General features: G+C 49.4%; 2 protein-coding genes across 2 annotated transcripts in view; one reads left to right on the top strand and one right to left on the bottom strand.

The window, feature by feature from the left end:
• The window catches only part of RHOQ (ras homolog family member Q), a 37338-nt gene extending 28562 nt beyond the window's left edge, over nucleotides 1-8776 (bottom strand). Inside the window, exons 1-2 of the mRNA XM_082358344.1 lie at nucleotides 8632-8776; nucleotides 8023-8081 (exon numbers count right to left, since the gene is read on the bottom strand). Coding sequence (XP_082214470.1) covers nucleotides 8023-8081; nucleotides 8632-8773 — 201 coding nt within the window. The 5' untranslated portion in view covers nucleotides 8774-8776. The remainder of the gene's footprint in view (nucleotides 1-8022; nucleotides 8082-8631) is intronic.
• Nucleotides 8777-9249: 473 nt separating this feature from the next.
• ATP6V1E2 (ATPase H+ transporting V1 subunit E2) overlaps nucleotides 9250-20778 on the top strand; it is a 454269-nt gene continuing 442740 nt past the window's right edge. The window contains exons 1-3 of the mRNA XM_082358341.1: nucleotides 9250-9386; nucleotides 10245-10320; nucleotides 19500-19807. The gene's annotated coding sequence lies outside the window, so the exon portion shown is untranslated. The remainder of the gene's footprint in view (nucleotides 9387-10244; nucleotides 10321-19499; nucleotides 19808-20778) is intronic.

A 20778-nucleotide genomic window follows, 5' to 3' on the forward strand; every position in this document is an offset into this window, starting at 1 on the left:
GGGCAGCCCCTATGGGGTGGAAAAGACATCTGCCCGGCAGCCCCCGCACAGCAAGTTCATGTCAAGTCGGGGCTGGCAGGCGGAGCAGGGGTGACAATGCAAAGGGGCGCAGAGCTCCTTCCTGGGAACAGGTGACACCTGCACCAGCATGAAGTTTCTTCCACAGCCTCATTGGCAATGCAGCTACCTGCACCACGCAGGAGAAGTCCTCTTTTTCAGCAACAATGGAGGTTAATGAACAAATGGACAAAGCACCCTTAATCTCCCAGGGTGGAGGTGGGGTGGAGGTATCTTTAAGGAGCCATTTCAGCAGCAGCCCCTAGTGTCCCATCTATAGACACCATTCCACCAACTCTTCTGTCCAGAAGAGCAATGTGCCCAGAATGTACTTTTTAACGAAATCGTCAGCAACAGAATATACGTGATGTAAAGGAGACATATAACACCATCAAGCTGATTCGTGTGAGGGGTTTAACACAGAGAACCCAGGTCTTGGAGTTGCGCAGTCTGGCCTGCAATCTTGGTGTTGCCTTTTACCAGCTGTGTGGTCTGAACAAGTCACTTAACCTCTCTGAACCTGCAAAGGAGGCAACCACGACCTGCTTCCTTTACTCAGAGCAGGTGAGAAGCCTCACGGAGCACCACGTGCAACGTGCTTCACACCCTGTAAAAGCGCCACTCAATGACAAGAGTGTCATTATTAAACCCCAGAGTCTTCCCTGAGTCTGGGAAGGGCTGGCGAGTGTGGGCATCAGGAGAGAGGCGGCTGGGCCTCTACTCCCACCAGTCACTTGAAAAGAAACAGCAACAATAATAGAGGCCCCTTCCCCCATGTTCTGTTCTTTCTATTAAAATCAACAAGCAACACAGCACCAGATTAATATCTCTCTAATTACTAAGTCGTCAGTTACTGGGTGAAAAACTCCATAATTTAGTTCTCATCCCTACTCCACACGTTGACACTGACAGTAGGGATCCGAGGTACCATAGAAAGACACATTTGGGACACCCCGTGCCTGTGCTCCCCATGCTGTTCCTCTCCACCCAGAATATCCGTTCTCCGTGCCCCTCTGCCTGCGTGATCTCATTTAGCCCAACGGTTCCCAAGCTTTCACTTGCTGGGACAGAGAAGAGAGATATGCGTTCAGCACACAGTGGGTGGGGTAGAGGGGCCATGGGCTAAGTGACTGAGGTTAGGCGGCTCAAGCTGGAAGGGACAACCTGAGCCCAGGGCTGTCCATCCCAGGCCCCACCCAGCCGCCTTGAGGCTAAGAAAAATCCCTTACCTGGGAGCTGGGAAGCTCTGATTTGATTTTATAATCCCCATTTTACACATGAGGAAACTGAGGTTTTGAGAGGTCAAGCCCCTTGCTGGAAAGTAGACCCTGGCAGTCCAATGTGGGGACCCACAGTGGTAACCAGTCTATTGTGCTGCCTCCCATCTCTTCCTGCAAGCCTACAGCCTTCCAGAGCTTATCCCTACTACCTCTTCTCAACTGGGATGGTGTACCACTCACTTTTACATGAGGAGTGTTCACCGTTGCTTTCTGCCATCTGATTCCCCCTTTCTTCTCCCACAGGAGGTTGCAACACAGAGGAGGCACTGAATCAACACCAGCTGAACTGAACTGGGGTAGAGCCCCCAAAGCCGGCCGGGACCATCACCCCTGACTGAGCGTGAGGCCATCTGGGACAACTACACATCATCTCTAACTAACCCTGACGGCAACCCTGCAAGGTGGCCATCATCTCCCCCGTCCACAGGGAGGGAAGAAGTTGGCTGCCTGATGGTCTCACAGCTACAGAGAGGAGCAGGATTCAAAAATGTTCCAGAGACTCCAGAACCCACACTGTCACTGCCAAGCTGCCTCCTCCTCAGGGCATCTGAGAGTGAGAGGTCTCAGGAAAGACGCGGGGGCCTGCACCTGAGAGACAGCACTGGGGGACGGGGCCACTGGGGACCACTGAAAGCCCCCAGGTTTTGGGTCGGGGGATAGCACCTGGCCTGCTGCTCACCTCCATGACTGTCACTCCTTTGAAACGTAGAGACTTCTACTAAATTAACAAAGCTTTTTTCCAAGAAAGGGGTTGTGCCAGAAGCTCTTATTTAACAGCAATAACCCTAGTCTGTGGTTAACCTTTTAGCAGAAATGAGTTGACAGCCAAATGCAAATCAACTCAATTTAAGAAACAGTCATTGTAGACCTACCACGCACCAGGCACTGGGCTACGTGCTGGAAACACGGTGGAGAAAAAGAGACACAGTCACCTGTCCTCATGGAGCTTAGAGAGAATCGAGCCAATCCAGCAGGCAGTGGATCTGGAAGAACTGTACCCGGACAGCTGGGTGGCCAGGAAGGGCTCCGATGACCCGCCATGGCCATCCTGCCGCCCCACGCAGCCTCCCTGGCTGGGTCTCCCCTCTCTTCCTCGTGCAAAGCAGCTGCCTGCCAGAAACTAAAAGAGGAACAGCAAACTGCTGAGGGCAAGGAAAGCCGCTCCTTGACCCAAACACACCAAATTAGGGCAAAACCAAGCCCTCTGAGTGAAAGGAAATTCAGCTGAGGCACCTGAATTTTAAAGACATGTGTGGTCTTGGGCTTAGTTTCTTTGTAACAGCCTCTCTTTCCTCCTCCTTGCATATTGCTATTCTGTACCTGAGGCCTCTTGGTAGTACCAGCTGCTGCCAACACGTGTCATTGCTAGAAACCGATAGCCCCATGGAGAACGGCTTTGTTTTTGTTTTGTTTTAATACCATTAGGGCTCATCTCTTGAAACCCCAAATTCCACAACAAAACCACAAACACCCAGTTCTCCATAAGGCCTCTAACCCATGAGCTTTAAAGCAATGCTTCCCACCTTTTTCACATCCTGGCACACATAAAAATGACCATATATGCTCAGCCCCCTGGAAACTACACACTGCCCACCCCCCACTCCCGAGCTGAGCGGATGGCATCTGGGCGCACCTATAACACCATTCCTGATACACCTGCTGGTAAGCTTTGGTTCCCAGAGCGTAAATGTCACCAAACCTCAAGAGAATCATGAGAGAAGTGAAGCCGGATGGATCAGAGGATCACATCCCAAACCCACATCAGAGTGCCAAGAGGGGGGACACAGGGCATTCGGCCACTGCAAAGGCTATGAAGCCAAGAAAGGCCATCCACCTTCCCCACGCGGAGGAGGAAACCAGCATTCCCTATGATGCAGTGCAGACTGGAAATATAAATAGCTTCTAAAAAGGTTAGCAGAATGCACAGATGACAAACCTACAGTAGGTTACTAAGGGAAACCGGGATGCTCAGTGCCAGCATCTCACCTGTTGCAGCTGACGTCTGGAAGGAACCCTGCGGCTCCTCCCAAACTCTGCTCCCGGGGCCCCTCAGGGATGCAGTGTCGGGCTGCAGGGACCTGGAGCCTGGGTGATGTGAGTGGGTACTTCCTGAGCCCTACTGATGCTCCCTGCAGGCCCCTCCAAAGTACGGAAAACCTTTTTCCTAATCCCATCTTGGTCTGGTTCTCATAAGCCCACTCACTCTCAATTTCCACACCTGGGAAGAGTCTACCTCGGAAGGTTTTGTGAGGATGCCTGCCTGAAGGTGGGAGGCGTTCTATGAGTGGCAATACCCTGGGCTTACCCCTCCCCCCTCCTGTTAAACTAGGCCCTGGGGTGCTGCAGGACATTCCAGAAGGCAGGGCATTCCCAGGCTGCCTCCCTGGAGATACCCTTCTGGAGGGGAAGCGCTTCCCTGGGCACCCAGAGGGCCTGCAAGGCAGCCACAGCGGCTGGGCTCTGTCAAGTAAGAAACAGACCTCGCTTGTCCCTGAACCAACCCCAGGGGACACCTGGGTTAAGGTATTTATAGCTCTCTTATATGCATCCTTGAACTTGTGTGTGTTTAAGTTAACAGATATAGCAACAGCACACCCAAAAGCACACATATGGACTTGTACACACTGAGGCAGTGGCTAAATCTGGAACTCTAGGGAACCCAAACTCACCCCCAACACACCCTCCTGAGTGTGGGTATTCCGGGACCTGGGATAAACTGGGCGTCCGTCCTTCCCTCTTCAGGGTATCAAGTTCTGCCTTCCTGCCAAGGATTAAGAGATCAGCCTGGAGCCCGCACCTCGAGAGCAGTTTGCCAGGCAGCTCCCACTGGCTCGTCTGCCAGAGCCAGAGCTCTTCCCACTTCCCCTGAGCTCCAAACAGTGCAGAGTCAGGAGGGAAAATCTCACCCCTCCAGCACCTCCCTGAGCAGACACTGGGGCTGCTGCAGAGCCGACCCTGAAGCCCTGAAAGCCAGGCAAGAAAACAGAAGCGCTGCAGAGGCCCAGACCGGAAGCCGGACCCCTCCAGCAGGCCACAGGGAGGAGGAAGGAGCGCCTTCAACTTCCACTCTGAAATGCTTGGCAGTAAAATGTCGGGCTGCTCCTGGGCCACCAGGGGCTTGGCCAAGAGAGGGGGGGCTTCCCTTTGGCCTAATGCTAGTGTGTCAGGGGTGTGGAGGGATGTGCCCAGGCAGAGAACGTGATGGGACTCAGAACGTGATGCCCGACACATTCACATTCACTATATATTCTCTCTCTCTCTGTCAATAGCAGCGGAGGTTAAGGGGGAAGCAGCCTGCTCCGGAAGGCAAGAGGTTATCTACTACAGTCATCTCTTGAAGTTCCCTAGTATGTTCTTTAATATTTAAATTGGGCCATTGTTACCTATGGCTTTGAACTCAACTGGGGTCAAAGAGGGGACCCATGAGTAAGCACACAGACTAGGAGTTCCAACCCAAGGGAGATGTGCTGTTGTTCAAATACAGTGAAAGCCCAAGTGCATGAGTGAACTTTTTAAAGTGCTGTGAGCTTCTCCCTCATTCCATCTTACCTCCCAAAGTAGAATCGACTGAAACCTACATACCGCACTTGGTTCTCAAGTTCTACGCTGAACTTTTCATTTTTCTGAGAGTTTCTCTTACATCACTGGGGATGCAGGTTCTGATCAAGAAAGGAAACCATCTGACACAACAGGGCATTTAGAGCAGGGAGCACTTGACCATGTCCATGGGTCCAGTGATGGGGACCATGGCAATTACGAAGTACAAAGCTAGCATCGTACCTCCCTAAAAAGGCTCTAGGATCTGGCATCCTAGTAGAATTTCTATCAACTCCAAGTATAATACACTGTCCTCTTCCACGTGTGACCTCTTCCCCCCATAAAACTGCCCACAGTGGAGCACAATAGTTTCTCGTAATATTTATTACACATCTACTATTATGAATGAAGAACAGTGTCAGCTGTTTTTATATACATTAAACAATTTAAGCCGACCTATAACACTGCAGTGCAGATTCTAATTAACCACATTTTTACTAGATCACAGAGAAGGTTAATAATATAGCTAGAATCACAGGACCAGTACAGCAAGGTGGAGACCTGGGCCCAAGCTTATGTGGTTCCAAAGCGCATGGGCTTTCCTCTGCTGCCCATCAGACTTGAAAATTTCTCTCTATATGTATATGCATGTGAATGTGCTTCTTTATCATTATTATTATTGTAAGATTAATCGGATACCAATTCATAGAGGCACGAGGTCTTAATGACCAAGTACAACACAGGAATCTCCTACATATCACACATTGCATCTAGTTCAGACACTTCCACCTATGCTGTCCTCAGACATGGCAGATCTCTATCTTAAATTTATTCTTTTGTACCCCCCTGGTGCTTAGCGCAGTGCTAGGTACAAAGTGGGCACTCATTTAATCTCATTGATGATTACGTTGCTAAGATTGCTTATTAGTCATAAACACTTGGATGCTGAAAGGTGAATTATTGCTAAGAAAAGTCTTAGACGCTGGGAGAAACACCAAGGGGGCCTAACACACCTCTTGGCCAATAGAGTAGGTGATCCACCATTGGGTAAAAACAGTAATATCTGACTCTCACTAATAGGTTGATCCCACTTGGAAGATAGCTTACAATCTCCACTGAAAACAGCACTTGACTCTTTGGACCTGGATTTTCTCCTCTGCAGGGGTGGCATACAACCCTCACTCAGAGAATGACTGTGAAAATTCCAAGGACCTTGTCTACAGAGACACAAGCAACCCAATCAACCCAGGTGGCACCTCAGCACCTCCCATGACTTCCTCTGTATATAACTGCCTCAAACTATGGCAGATTCAGACCCATGTCCTAGTCCCAGCAACACCCCTCCGTAGCTGTGACTTTAGATCAGCAACCTAGCTTCTCTGAGCCTAGTTTCCTCAACTGCAAAGATGGAGGATCACCTATCTCATGGGGTTGTTTAGTGGAGAAAATAAAATAATATTTGCATGTGGCTGCCCCAGGCCTGATATGTAGAAGGAAGTCAGTAGATATTAGCCAGATTTGAATGTGCACAGAACAGCTCTGACATACACACGTCCTGTTGAATAGGGCTCGTGGTCAAAAGATGGCCACGGTGACAAGTAACAAAGAAAAAGGAAGAGGCAGTAGTGAGAGAAGTTAAAATTAGAGACGATTCTTAACCTCTCTCCTTTCAAACAACAATTTCAACCTGCTGTTTACCAGCTGTACTGCTTAAAAGTTGGTCTTATTTGATTGAATGGGTTCTGCCTCTTGCCCTCCATACCGTCTGGTAATGATAGAAGGAGTTAACTACAAGGCAGGTAATGAAAAGGGGCCCTGGAAAGCTAAGAACTCGTACTAACCTGGTTCAGTTTGGTGAAAGTGGGCGGCCTCAGGCACCTGGTGCCTAGCGCTCTGCCAGTGGTTTCTCTATTCTCTGAGGCTCCTCTAACTTCACAGTATAGAAACCAGAGGCCACATCGAGGTGTCCCCCAACAAGACATTCTTCGGAATCTAACCTGGTACTACAATTCTGAAATCCAAATCTACAAGGGCTACAAAGAAAAGCTCCTCTTTATTGACCTAATGTGTGCCTAGTGTGTGCCAGACTCAGTGCTAAGCATCCAGCATATAATATATGCCGAGGGGAATGGTCTGAATTTTTTAAACCCCGCCTTACAGATAAGGAAACTGTACTACTGGACATCCCCTAAAGACACTCTCCAAGGCCCTCAGCCGCTCATATGTTCTCAAGGACTCAAGTCTGGATGACACGTGGAAACTTCCGCCCAAATTTTCAGGTCTAATCACAGGGCTGGATTTTGCAAAACTTCATCAAACAAATCATCTTAGGCCCACAGCAAAAGTGGGTTTGGGAAGAGGGTGGAGCTGGGACAGAGAAAGAGAGGAGACCTTAATCCTTCAGAAGCCACCTCTAATTTGCAAATAATGGTCGGAGGGTGCATTTTCTTTCTGCACAATAATCTCTACCAAAGAAAACCCAGACAAAGTCACCTGGCCTTCCTAGGGAACAACAAAAAAAAGCTCTTCCTCCAAGATTCACACTGAACTCCTAACCCCTCCTTCCCCTCCCTGCCCCTGGGAGTGGCTGGATGGTTGTTGTTTCTTTTCTTTTTTCCCTGTGGTCCTCTGGTAATACCACAAATTACGTTTTCAGGGACTGGAGTCCCAGAGTGCAATGATGTTGTAATAAACATAACCAGGACCAAATGCCTTCCCATCATATTAGATGATGCCATTTCCCACCAATCAGGCTCCTCGGGCAGGCAGACCACTCACCAATGAGGGACCAGACAAAGGCTGTGAGGGGAGACCTGGTCATCTGCAACTAAAAATAAGAGCGCTTCAGGATTGGCCACTGCCACTTTGCAACAGGAGTTGGGACCCACACACCAGGCACCAGACAGAAGGCACACACAGGCAGAAACTTTCAGCCCAGGGGTTCACATGGGGTAGGCTGGTCTGGGTTTGTTGCTGAGGTTTTTTTTTTTTCCTTTTCCTAATGTGACTTGAAAAAAGAAATACTTGATCCAGAGGGACCCTTGCAGACACACCCTCCCTCCTAGACATGTCAGTTTCCAAAGGCCCTTCATAGACACCCTGAATTGGGGAAAGGGCGGGGGGTGCGGCCAGGGGCCAAGACACTCACCTGTCCGGCTGTGTCATAGAGTCCCAGGAGGTACTGCTTGCCCCCTACGGTGACGCTGACTGCAAGGGCAGAGAAGTGGGGGCGGGGAGAGAAGCTCACAATCATCTAGGCTCTGGGGCAGTTTCGTTCCCCACCAGGACCCTTCCCTCCTAACCCAGCTGGAGGCAAGCGGGAGCTCCCAGGAAGATGCCACCCGTTTTCCCTTGTGCCCGGCTCACTGTGAAGTGGCGTGAGGCCAGGGCGATGTGGCCCCCAGCTGCCCACTCCTTTCTCCCAAGTCCCGTAGCCACGTTTCCCCCTCGGGGATTGGGGCAATACGGTAGGCGGCTGTAGGAAGGTCAAGGAGGTCGGCCCCGGGCGCCGAGGGGGATGGGAAATGCGGGGCGCCAGGACGGGGCACCGGAGTTGGGGGTGGGAAGAGGGCTGGGTCTGGCAGGCTAGGGGCTGCCAGAGGGAAAGCCTGGGGGTGGGGCCGGGCGCCCGGCGGAGGGCGCGGCGGGGGAGGGGTGGGGAGCGCGCGCAGGGGAGGCGGTGAGGGGGCTCAGCCAAAGTTGCTCCAAAGTTCCCGGCCCGGGGAGCGGCCCCTTAGTCAGCACTTCCGAGGCTTACCTGCGTAGTGGTCGAAGACGGTGGGCACGTACTCCTCCGGGAAGGCGTCGTTGGCATAGCTCATGAGTAGGCACGTCTTGCCCACCGCCCCGTCGCCGACCACCACGCACTTGAGCATCAGCGCGCCGGGCCCGTGAGCCATGCTGCGGCCGGCCGGCCTCCGGGCATGGTCCCCCCGGAGCCCCCGCCCCGGCCCCGGGCTCAGCCCCAGCCCGCCTGGGGGGTCCGCCGCCGCCGCCGCTCAGTGCAGCAGGGCCGACCCCCCGGCCCCATGCAGCGGCTCCCCCCGCCCGAGGGGAGGGGGCGGCGGGCCCGGGGCGCTGCCGCCGCCTCGGTCGCTGCCCGGATCCCCGCCCGGGCCCCGGTCGCCGCGCCCGCCCGCTGCCCCAGCCGCTCGGCGCCCGCGCCCTCTCCCCGGCCCGGCCTCCCCAAGAGGATCCGCCGGATCATAAGACTGGCCAGCCCCGGGGGAGACGGCAACTTTGGGGAGGGCGGCGGAGGGGAGGGGCCAGGCGGCTCTCCCCGCCCAGCGCCGGCCCGGGCCCCCTCCCCGCTCGGCCCCGGAGGAGGGCGGGCCCAGGCGACTCCCCGGATTGCGGGCTGCCGGCTCTGCGCCCCCGCCTGCCGGCTCCCGCGCCCCACGCCCCGCCCGCGGCCGCCACTCGGCCCTGCCGGCTCACCCTAGCTTGACTCCCCGCGAGGGCTGTGGGGAGGGGGCGAGGAGGAGGAGCCGAGGAGGAGCGACGGGGAGGAAGGTGAGACTGGGGGAGGGGGCCGAGCGACCAGCGCTCGCGAGGAGCCGAGGGCTCCTCGCGAAAGTGCGCGCAGCGCCCAGAAGCGTCCACAGGCTCCGATGCTGGGAGAAGACGTGGAGGCCTCTTGGGGAACCGCGACGACTCTTATGACGCAATAGTCATGAAAAATTATTCACGTATATTTAAACTCCACCCGGAAGGCAGTATCCATTCTGTCGGCCTCTAAGTGCACAACAGAACTAGAAATCGGGAAGGAAGAAAGGGCAAGAGAGTTAAAAAAAAATTTTTTTTTAAGGCGCACGGGGTGATGGGGGAGGGGTGGCGGTGGTCCCTGAGCTGGAAAGTAGGGACTCCTGGCTTACTGCTCCGTCCCGCCTCCCACCATCCCCACCACCCCATGCTGTTCACGGCAGAGCTTGAGTCATTTACTACGAAACTGGTGTCTAAGGGAGTTACAGCATCTTGAACCACTGACGCACCCCGGCACCAGCCAAAAAAAGGAGATTCTGCGACTCTGGATGCGGCGGGTGTACCTGTGCTCCCCCTAGAGGCGACATTCTCTGAGGCCCCTTTACAGTCCCAGTGTCCCTCGAAGGTGTTAGGTTGTGATCCCTGAGGAGTGATACACTCTAGAGCTCTGAGACGTGGCCTGTGATCCAGGCAGCAACCCCTGCCCTCCTGCCTGGGCGATGCTTGGAAACACCTGTCAGGCCAGGTCGCCTTCACTCGCCAACAGTGCTGGTTCTAACTTTAGGCCCTGGGGGAGGGGGGGGGGCAGGGGATACTTCGCACGTTGACACCACACCCTCCCTCCCCTTGCTGACAGGAGATAAATCGCTTCCTTTCGTCAATTCACAGGATCAGAAAATGCTGTGTTGAGAGGCACCGCAGAGGTCAACTGGACCACCTCCCTTAGATCTCCCTGAGGTTGTAGGTAAGCAAATTGAGACGCAGAGAGGTGAAGTGGTTATCTCAAAAGCTTCCAGCTAATTCCAGCATTCAAGGACTTGGAACACACTTTGGGAGATGCTCAGTTATGTCCTCACGCCACACTTCCCAGGCCTCAACTCTCAAACCCCAAATCTGATTTCCACTGTCCTGCAAGACTTCCTGGATTCTTGGAAGTTCCTTGTGGAGTCCCACTGGACGTCTCACCAGACCCCTCCATTTGTGTCTGAGTGTGGGTATTTACATTGCCAGCTGCTTTAGGTTATGCAGTGAATCTGGAAGATATTTTTTATGTACTGAATGACAGGTTAAGGAAGGCAGTTCAGTGCCTTGAAGTCAGATCTTGGTTCAAGACTAGTCTCTGCCACTTCCTTCTAGAGGGGAAGAAAGGAGGACTTGCCCCCTTTGCCTACAGGACTGCTTCTTCAGACAGCATTTGCTGGGACTGGAATTCTGAAAGGAGGGTCTATCAGGAGAGGTTAAGGAGCTACCGGATGCACTCAGCCTAGAGAGGGCATTTGGTTCTGGCTCTGACAGTACTTAGCAGTGTGACCTTGAGCATGCCACTTCTGTTCTCGGGACCTCAGCTTTCTCATCTATAAATGTGAGCTCATCCATAAGGGTGAGATCAGGGCTCACCTTTGAGAATGCTAGGGCTCTTCACAATGTGTCCTGAGAGATCCTGGTAAAAGCTTTGGGCCAGGGGAGAAGCAGTTGCTAGAGACATGGGGACGGCCTTTTTGAGGGATAATGAGGTCTGTCCCAGGACTGGAGGATGGAGGCTTCCCCCACTGAGGACTCCAGCCTCTCAGTTCTCATGCTGCTTTTCAGTGAGGCAGATATTTACCTGGGATCCAGAGAGCTGGAGGATTAGCTCTAGAACCTTGAAAAATGGAAGGGACTCCAGGTTCTGGATGCTTTGGGAGAAGCTCTGGGAATATCAGAACACTCCAAGTGCGGAACTGATGTCAGATGAATCATGCAGTGGTGACTTCATTGATAATGGTGACCTCATCCCTTTGGCACATAGAAAAGCCAAGACTGACTGCCAGGAGTACTTTGAGCTCTGGACTGATTCCACCAGTTGAATGTAGAGTAGGAGGGAGACGGGAGAATTATCCTGGATGCCCAGGTCAGCCCAATGATGGGTTAGCTGGAAGGACCAAACAGATCTCAACACATAATTACTATATAATGTGGTCAGTGCTGTGGTAGAGGATAAAGAACAGTCTTCGGGAAGTGCAGGGAGGCTGTTAGTACCTAGCTCTACATGTGCTGAGGAAGGATTTGCAGAAGGGTGTCACTGGCTTGGGGTTTAAGAGGCCAATAGGAGTAAGATAAGAATGCCTGGGAAAGACAGCCCTGCCCCCCAGCAAGAAGGAACAGCACACAACTTCTTGGGAATGGTGAGCCATGTAGGTGGACAGAGCGCAGGATTAGTGGTGCAGGGGAACTGATTTGTATGTAATTGAGAACTGTGTGATGCTGCCAGGCCATGGGCCTCTGGAAGCCACGTTAAGGGCATGCAGGGCCCCACCCGGGCATGCAGGGCTCCACCAGAACCTTGAAGAATGGAAGGGACTCACAGGATATTCGTGAGTTCCTATTTCTGGTTATCCCTGGGACCCTGTTGTACTACTGGTCTTCAGTTAGTCACTTGATTTAACAAGTCCCCCCTCCCTTTTTGCCTAGTGGGTGTGGGTTGGTTTTCTGTCACTGGTAACCAAAGGAATCTTTGCTATATTAGTATTATCACTACAGTTGAGATAGGTGATGTGCAGAGAAATTCAGAAATTTGCCCAAAGTCTTGTAGCTGGTAAGTGGCATAGCTAGCTTTCAAAATGATCAGTCTTCTGAGCTCATGCTACTTCCCATGTTCCACATGAAGGAGGCATTAAAAGTTTTTCAGTAGGAAATCACAAGTTTAGAGCTGTCTTTTGAGAAGATCATTCTGGGAGTGGTGTTAGAACATGGATTTAGAGGGGAAGAGAGTGAAGGCAGAGAAAGTGAGAGAGGTCACGAAGGTCTGAACCAGGCATGGCTGTGAAAATGAAGAGGAGGCCATGAGTAGCAGGATATTTTAATTAATTAATTTTTGGCTGCATTGGGTCTTTGTTGCTGTGCGTGGGCTTTCTCTAGTTGTGGTGAGCGGGAGCTACTCTTCGTTGTGGTGTGCGGGCTTCTCATTGCAGTGGCTTCTTTTGTTGTGGAGCATGGGCTCTAGGCACGTGGGCTTCAGTAGTTGTGGCACGTGGGCTTCAGTAGTTGTGGCACGTGGGCTCAGTAGTTGTGGCTCACAGGCTGTAGAGCGCAGGCTCAGTAGTTGTGGCACACAGGCTTAGTTGCTCTGTGGCATGTGAGATCTTCCTGGACCAGGGCTCGAACCCGTGTCCCCTGCACTGGCAGGTGGATTCTTAACCACTGCGCCACCAGGGAAGTCCCTAGCAGGATATTTAGATGACCAAGTCCACAGGTCTTGGTAACACAGCATGGGGAAGGGCTGGGATAACTCTGAGGCGTTATCCATTGACGTATGATTCCATTGATGTATTCCTTCTCTCTATTCCTTTGTAATCTCCTCTGTTTTTATCCTCCTTATTTTAGTTTTCTTCCTTACTTTTTTTTAAAAATTAATTAATTAATTAATTAATTAATTATTTATTATTTTTGGCTGTGTTGGGTCTCCGTTTCTTGCGAGGGCTCTCTCTAGTTGCAGAGAGCAGGCGCCACTCCTCATCACGGTGCGCGGGCCTCTCACTGTCGAGGCCTCTCTTGTTGCGGAGCACAGGCTTCAGACGCGCAGGCTCAGTAGTTGTGGCTCACGGGTCTAGTTGCTCCGCGGCATGTGGGATCCTCCCAGACCAGGGCTTGAACCCGTGTCCCCTGCACTGGCAGGCAGATTCTCAACCACTGTGCCGCCAGGGAAGCCCTTCTTCCTTACTTTTAAAAACTTTCCCATCTCCTCTTGGTGCCTAACTATGAGACCAACTGCCTCAATCAAGCTGAGAGTAGATCTCCAGAAGGACATTAAGTGTCTGTCATTTTGTTTGTGTTCCCTCACATTTACCCCCAAAATGGAAAACTGGATTCCAATGGATCATTTGGTGTCATGATGCTTTGGGTTGCAAGTAGTAGGAAAGTCAACCCAAACTGGCTTCAACAGCAAAGGGAGTATATGGACTTCTTTGACTGAAGCATACAGAAGTAGCTCAAGCTTTGGGCATGGCTTGATCAAAACTCTGGTTCTATTTTTTTCTGTACTTCTCTCAGTTTTTCTCTACTCTTTGGGCCAACTTCCTACTTAGGTTGCTTTCTCTCTTGAAAACAAAATGGTTGTGCCAGGTCCAGGCATTACCACCTGTACACCACACTGCCCAGGAGGAGAAAGAGCTTCTCTTGACTCACTGATTACACATAAGTCTTGGACTTCCTCTGATCAGATTAGCTGAGTTCATCATGGTGGCCAGCAGAATGTCAGATGCTCGTTGCCTTAGGCCTGGGCTACTGGCCATCCCTGAAACCATCACTGTGACAAGGGATTGGGACTATCCTGATTAGGCCTATCAGGGCCCACCCCAAGGCCAGGATTTTAATCCCACTTAGATTCTATGGTTCCTGCACAACGGGCGGTAGGCATGGGGGGAATATATGGTGGGGAGGCAACCAGCAATATCTATTACATCTGGATTGTTGCCCACCAGTCAAAGTTTCTAGGCCTCCCCAAGCTATACTAGAAATAAAGAACTTTAGGAAAAGCAGATTTCAAGGGAAGAAGGAAGTGAGAAGGATCGAAGTCAAATCTATGATTTGTTTCAAATTTCAGTCCGTTGGTTTGTCAGTACATGAATCCATGCTTGGTGTGAATCCCTAATTCTTGGCTGATAGTAGGTACACTTTCCCCCCTTGAAATTTCCTTCTTAGAGTTACTGGTAAGGAGGTAAAGTGGTTATCATCCTTTTACCCCGTCCCCTCTGCTCTTCAGTTAAGCTTCTTTTCTCTTTTCAGACTGCAGACTCTTCATTCCCCAGGGCTCTCTTGCTTCCCAGACTCCACCTGTCCCACCTTCATAGCATCATGCTATGTGCCATACCTATTCCTCTTTTCCTTCCCGCCACTAAAACCTCCCATCTGCATCTGCTCAGATGTAATATACATTGCACAATTTTTTAGCTAAGATACTAATGGCTTAAACACTGCAGCAATTTCTTAAAGGTCAATGGTTCCTAATGATCAGAATGATAAAAAAATCCAATAAATCTGGCTCACTTGTTTTTCATTTCTAGTTATGTTTCTAGAATGCATCTAGATCTCTTTTTTCCAGTTCATTACATACCAGGAACTCAGAAGTAAACACCAGCCTCTGAGAATTTGGGCTCAAGCATCTTTAATAATGTTTTCCGATCTTCATTTCTAACTATCTTTTGCTGCAGCCTAGGTCAGGAGACCAGTCATTATAACTGATGGCATTGCCACCATTGCTGAATCATGAAAAGGACACTTCTTTAGAGGTTGCTGGTGCAGAATACTCATATGATCTGGGAGTGACCACCTCTTAAAAGGTCCAAAGGAGGCTGGATCATAGATCCCTCTTCCAGAAATGAAATTAATGATTTTATTCCAGGCTTCAGTACTAAGAGTGCCAGAAAACTATCCAAGACTCATTTATGATTGTTCTTGCATAGTGGATGTTGTGGTCACTGAGTATTATAAGCACATTTTGAATTTGGGAAATCTTCCACTTTGTAAGTCGTGGTAGGAAGAAAAGATCACCCCTTATGGAAGCCGAAAGTTACAGACTCCTGCTTTCATTGTCAGACTCAAGAGCTGAAGTGACTAGAGTTAAATACAGGGCACACTTTCTGGAGGTTGCAGCTTTAGTGTTGGGTACACAACTCAGTACTAAACACAGGAAGTGGTACATAAGGTGGGTGGTGGTGTTGGTTGTGGTGTAACTGAGTTCCTGGTGCAGAAGTGACTGCTGTACACACTGACTATCTAGAATTTGGTGGCAGCAATGATACCAGAAGTATTTTTCTCATCAGAGCAGGTCCTGAGGTGTGTGTTGGGCGTGGTTCCTGTGAAGACAGTCTTGAGCAGCTTTTCTAGCCTGCCCACTATCTTGTGTGCTATGCATGATCCTTGGAGGTTCCTTTTCTGTTCAGTTAGCCACTGACAGCTTCTGTTCCTTGCACCGCAGCCTCTTGAGAAGAGGTTGGAGGAATGGATCACTATATTGAATGTGCTTCACGCAGTGGGAGCAGAGATTCCCACTTCTACCAGACCTACATCTGTCTTAGTCCATTCGGGCTGCTATAACAAAATGCCACACACTGGGTAGCTAATAAACAACAGAAATTTATTTTTCATAGTTCTGGGGGATGGAAATCCAGGATCAGGGTACCAGCATGGTTGGGGAGGGCCCTCTTCTGGGTTGCAGACATGGCAGAAGGGGCAAAGGGACTCTGTTGGGCCTCTTTTATAAGAGCGCTAATCCCACTCATGAGGACTCTACCCTCATGACCTACTCACCTCTCGAAGGCCCCTACTAAGACCATTACTTTGGGCATTAGGTTCCAACATATGAATTTTGCAGGGACATGTTCAACCTATATACCTTCCTAATGTAAGCAATTCAAAACGTGCACAAAATATATGAAATCACTGTTTTCAGATATTGAACATAGCACAGGACTGTGATTCCTGAAAGAAAGGAACAGATGAGGCAAGCTCTACTATTACCCTTTCTGCTGGAAGTACTTTCTGAATTGCAGCACAGTAAGGGGGAACCAAAGTTGACCATGGTGGTCTTGCTGAGTCGAAGAGACAGCTGAGGAGATAGCTGAGGAGACTTTTCAAGGCTGAGTACCAGAGAGGAGGGAGTGTCCTCTTGAGTCTGTTGCTGATACTAAGTTGCTCATGCATAGAGTGAAACTCCACCATCGTAGGCAAAGAACTGCCAGGGAACATGAGCTGATTGGTTCCCAGGGCTCACGCAGGGCTGGGGGATGTTTGAGTTTCAACCAGCCAATGTGAAGAGACCTATTGAGTGTCCAGAGAAATCAGTAGAAACTCCAGAAGGGTTATGCGTTAGTATAAGGGCTAAATTAGCCCTAAAGTAAAAGCAATTCTAGACCCCCAAGCCTCGTATAGAACGAGTTTATCCACTATTATGATAACTGCTGAGCAAAACAAATTTCATCATTTTTTTAAGGACAACAACAAAATAAAGACATTAAACAACATAAATTTCAGAAGGTCAAGAATCACTAGATATGTAAAGAATAGAGAACTGTAACCAGAAAAATCAGTCAATAGAAGCAAACCCAGAAATGACAGAGGTAATGGAATTAGCAGGCAAAGACTTAAAAAGGAATTAGAAATAAACCCAAAGATTTAAAGGAAAATGTGAACATGGGGAGGAAGGAAATGGAAGATATAAAAAGGAACCAAGGGCTTCCCTGGTGGTGCAGTGGTTAAGAATCTGCCTGCCAATGCAGGGGACACAAGAGAAGCCACCACAATGAGAAGCCCACACAACCCAACGAAGTGTAGCCCTCGCTCGCCACAACTAGAGAAAGCCCGTACGCAGCAACGTAGACCCAATGCAGCCAAAAATAAATAAATAAAAAAAGAAAGGAACCAAATCGAACTTCTAGAGTTTAAGAATACAATACCTGAAATGAAAAATTCACTGACTGAGCTTAACAGCTGACTGGACACTGTAGAAGAAAGTACCTGTGACATTGAAGACATAGCAATATCCAAACTAAAGAGAAAAAGACTAATGGAATAAAACAAAACAAAAAACACCATAGCTGTATCCTAAACTCCGCATTCCTGAGACCTTCAGTTAAAGATAGGAATTTCCAGCAGATGTCATTGGGGCAGGACTAACTGTCATCCCCTTTACAATGATAGTGAAATAATTTTTAAAAAATTAATTAATTAATTTTTATTTTTGGCTGCGTTGGGTCTTCATTGCTGTGCGTGGGCTTCTCATTAGGGTGGTTTCTCTTGTTGCGGAGCACAGGCTCTAGGCGCCGTTGTGGTACGTGGGCTCAGTAGTTGTGGCACGCGGGCTCAGTAGTTGTGGCTCGTGGACTCTAGGGCGCAGGCTCAGTATGTTACTCAGTTCAGTAACTATGGTTGTTTTCTAAGGAGGGTGGGTTCACTTGAAGTCAGTGTTTTCCAGATGTTTTGTACGGCAAATCACAGTAACCCATACATTTTCATTTTGAACCAGAATACGTATGTACGTATATATCATATATTTAACAAAAGTTTGACAAAACAACACTTAAACTTACTACCTGTAATGAACTCTGGGTTTTCTATTCCATTTGGTTTCACGGCCCACACTTTGAAAAACCCTGCTCTAGGGGCTCTGCTGAGTGGCTACCTGGCTGGCAGCTGGAGTTGAGTGCTGAGGACCACAAAGTTGTAAGAACTCCTACAACTAAACAACAAAAACAACTTGATTTTTAAAATGGGCAAAAGGCCTGAATAGACATTTCTCCAAAGAAAATATGTAAATGCCCAATAAGCATATGAAAAGATGTTCAACATCACTAATCATTAGGAAAATGCAAATCGAAACTATAATGAGTACCACCTCACACCCATTAGGAAAGCTGTTATCAAAAAACCAGAAAATAACAAAAATTGGTGAGGATGTGAAGAAATTGGAACCCTTGTTGCATTGCTGGTGAGATTATAAAATGGTGCAGCCACTGGGGAAAATGGTATGGCAGTTTCCTCAAAAAAGTAAACAGCATTGCCATATGATCCAGCAATTCCACTTCTAGGTAAGTACCCCAAAGAATTGAAAGCAGAGACTTGAACAGATATTTGTACACCCACATTCAGAGGAATGTTATTCACAATAGCTGAAAGGTGGAAGCAACCCAAATGTCCATTGATGACTGAACAAAATGTGATATGTACATACAATGGAATGTTATTCAGCCTTATAAAGGAAGGAAATTCTGACAAGTGCTATGACGTGGATGAATCTTGAAGACATTATGCCAAGCGAAATAAGTCAGTCACAAAGGACTAATATTAAATGATTCCACCTATATGAGGTTCGTAGAATTATCAAATTCATAGACACAAAGTAGCATGGTGGTTGCCAGGGACTAGGGGGAGGAGGGAATGGGGGTTAGTGTTTGATGGGTACAGAGTTCTGGAGATGTCCATTGCACAACAATGTGAATATATTTAATGCCACTGAACATTACTTAGTGGTTAAACTGATAAAAAACTTGCGTATATTTTATCACAATAAGACAAAGAAAAAAATAAATGGATTTTACTTTTCAAATGGGATTTCCGGCTTCTCTAAAATATCAGATCTTGTGCCCCCCAAGTCCCCATTTCCAAAAGGCAGCAGAAGCCTGGGCCCTTTAGGCAGGGATGAAACAGAAGGGCCTTTTTTTTGCATGTGGGGGGAACCACCACTGAAAACCTTTAGCTATGCGTTTTGTGGCAAATTGCTCTTGGGGGGAACTTGACTCCTTTGAAGTAACCTTCCTGCAGATGTTTGAAAAGGAGAAATCAAGTTGTGAATTCTTTTTTTTATATATATAAATTTGTTTATTTTATTTATTTATTTTTGGCTGCGTTGGGTCTTCGTTGCTGCGTGCGGCCTTTCTCTAATTGTGGCGAGCGGGGGCTACTCTTCATTGCAGTGCGCGGGCTTCTCATTGCAGTGGCCTCTTGTTGCGGAGCACAGGCTCTAGGCGCGCCGGCTTCAGTAGTTGTGGCACGTGGGCTCAGTAATTGTGGCTCGCGGGCTCTAGAGCACAAGCTCAGTAGCTGTGGCGCACTGGCTTAGTTGCTCCGCGGCATGTGAGATCTTCCTGGACCAGGGATCAAACCCGTGTCCCCTGCCCAGGCAGGTGGATTCTTAACCACTGTGCCACCAGGGAAGCCCTAAATTGTGAATTCTTAATGTAAATTATTTGGGGAGAAATGTTTCTGACCCTGCCTGGCTCTAGTGGGCATTAGCTTTCTCCAACCCCAACCAAAGCCTGCTTTGCCACTGGGATGGAGTTCTTAGATTAAAACTGTATGTGGCCCCTTAGTTATCAGCAATTGAAGCAGAGATAAAGCTTTGTGGACACTTCTCTGATTTCCGCTCTGGGTGTCTCCTTTTACTTTCAGACCACATGAACTCTCTGGCTGCTGCTTTCTCTCCCCCCAGCTGGCTCCGGAGGGAGCAGGGTGCATCACACCCGCTTTCCCACATCTTCACGCTGAGCTGAGCTGAGCTGCTCAGCCCTGTGGGTGGAGCTGCAGCAGGTGCTGCCAGGGCCGGTCCCTGAGTCATCAAACCTGCCGGCTCTTGTACCACATCTCCTTCCATCTCGTGTTCATGTCCAAGCCCTCATCCATGCAGTCTCGACCTGGGATTTACTTACAGCCAGGCTCTCCTGCCTCTACCACCACCAGGCTAATCTTTCTAAACCCAGGTATGGCCAAGTTACATCCCTACTGAGAAGCCTTTGATAGGGCTCCTTAGCCTAACGTCCCAGCTCTCAGTCTGACATTTCAAACCTTCCCCAGTTGAACTCCGTCTTTCTAGACATCACTCACTCCCACTGCCACTGCAGGCCTGTCTGCTGCTGCCACACCAATCTGTTCTCTGCACTCAGACCTCCTACACATTCCCAGCACGGTGTCTCTGCCCACAGTGTTCTCCCTGTCTAGACGATCTCACTGTCTCTTCCTGCTTCTCAGAATTGTTTGTTCTTCAGTGCCCATCTGTACTTCTCCCTCCCAGCTTGACCCGTTGCTCAGAGGACGACTCCTTCAGCTGAAGCCTGCGGCCACACAGCCTGTGTACTCTCCTGGCTTTTATCCCATCCCATGTTGGGTGCAGGTACCTTTCCATATTTCTGAACCAAAGTCCTCTCTGGAAACCCCAAGGCATTGCTTCAAGTCAGGTATCCATCACAGCTTGATCGATTCTTGCCTATTTGGATAAATCCTCCTTCATGAGTACTGTCTACTTGCTAACCTTTTCCAGCTGACCTGCCTCCAGTTAAAACATGTGTGGTCACTAATGGTGTGTCTCAAACCACCCACTACATGGTCTACCTGGTTGCAGAGCAGTTCATTATAAAAGCCCATGGTGAGCTTGGGAGGGGGTTTCAGGGATTGGATCCCTTCATTTGCTTAGCTTTCTTGGAACTGCTGATTCCTAACAGATCACACTGTAGTGTGATTTCCTGTTTACCTGTTCATCTCCTTCATGATGTCGTAGGCTTGGGAGGTGGGCTGGTGTCTGCTTGTTCTCTATCTCCAGTGCCTACACAGTGCCTGGCACATGGTAGATGTTCAACAAATATTTGTTGAAAGACAGAAGAGGGAATGCCCCCTTCCCACGTTTATTTATTTATTTATAAATATTTAATTAATTTATTTATTTATTTGGTTGTGG

This window comes from Balaenoptera borealis (genome assembly GCF_965194805.1).
Source record: "Balaenoptera borealis genome assembly, chromosome: 15".
Taxonomy (NCBI): domain Eukaryota; kingdom Metazoa; phylum Chordata; class Mammalia; order Artiodactyla; family Balaenopteridae; genus Balaenoptera; species Balaenoptera borealis.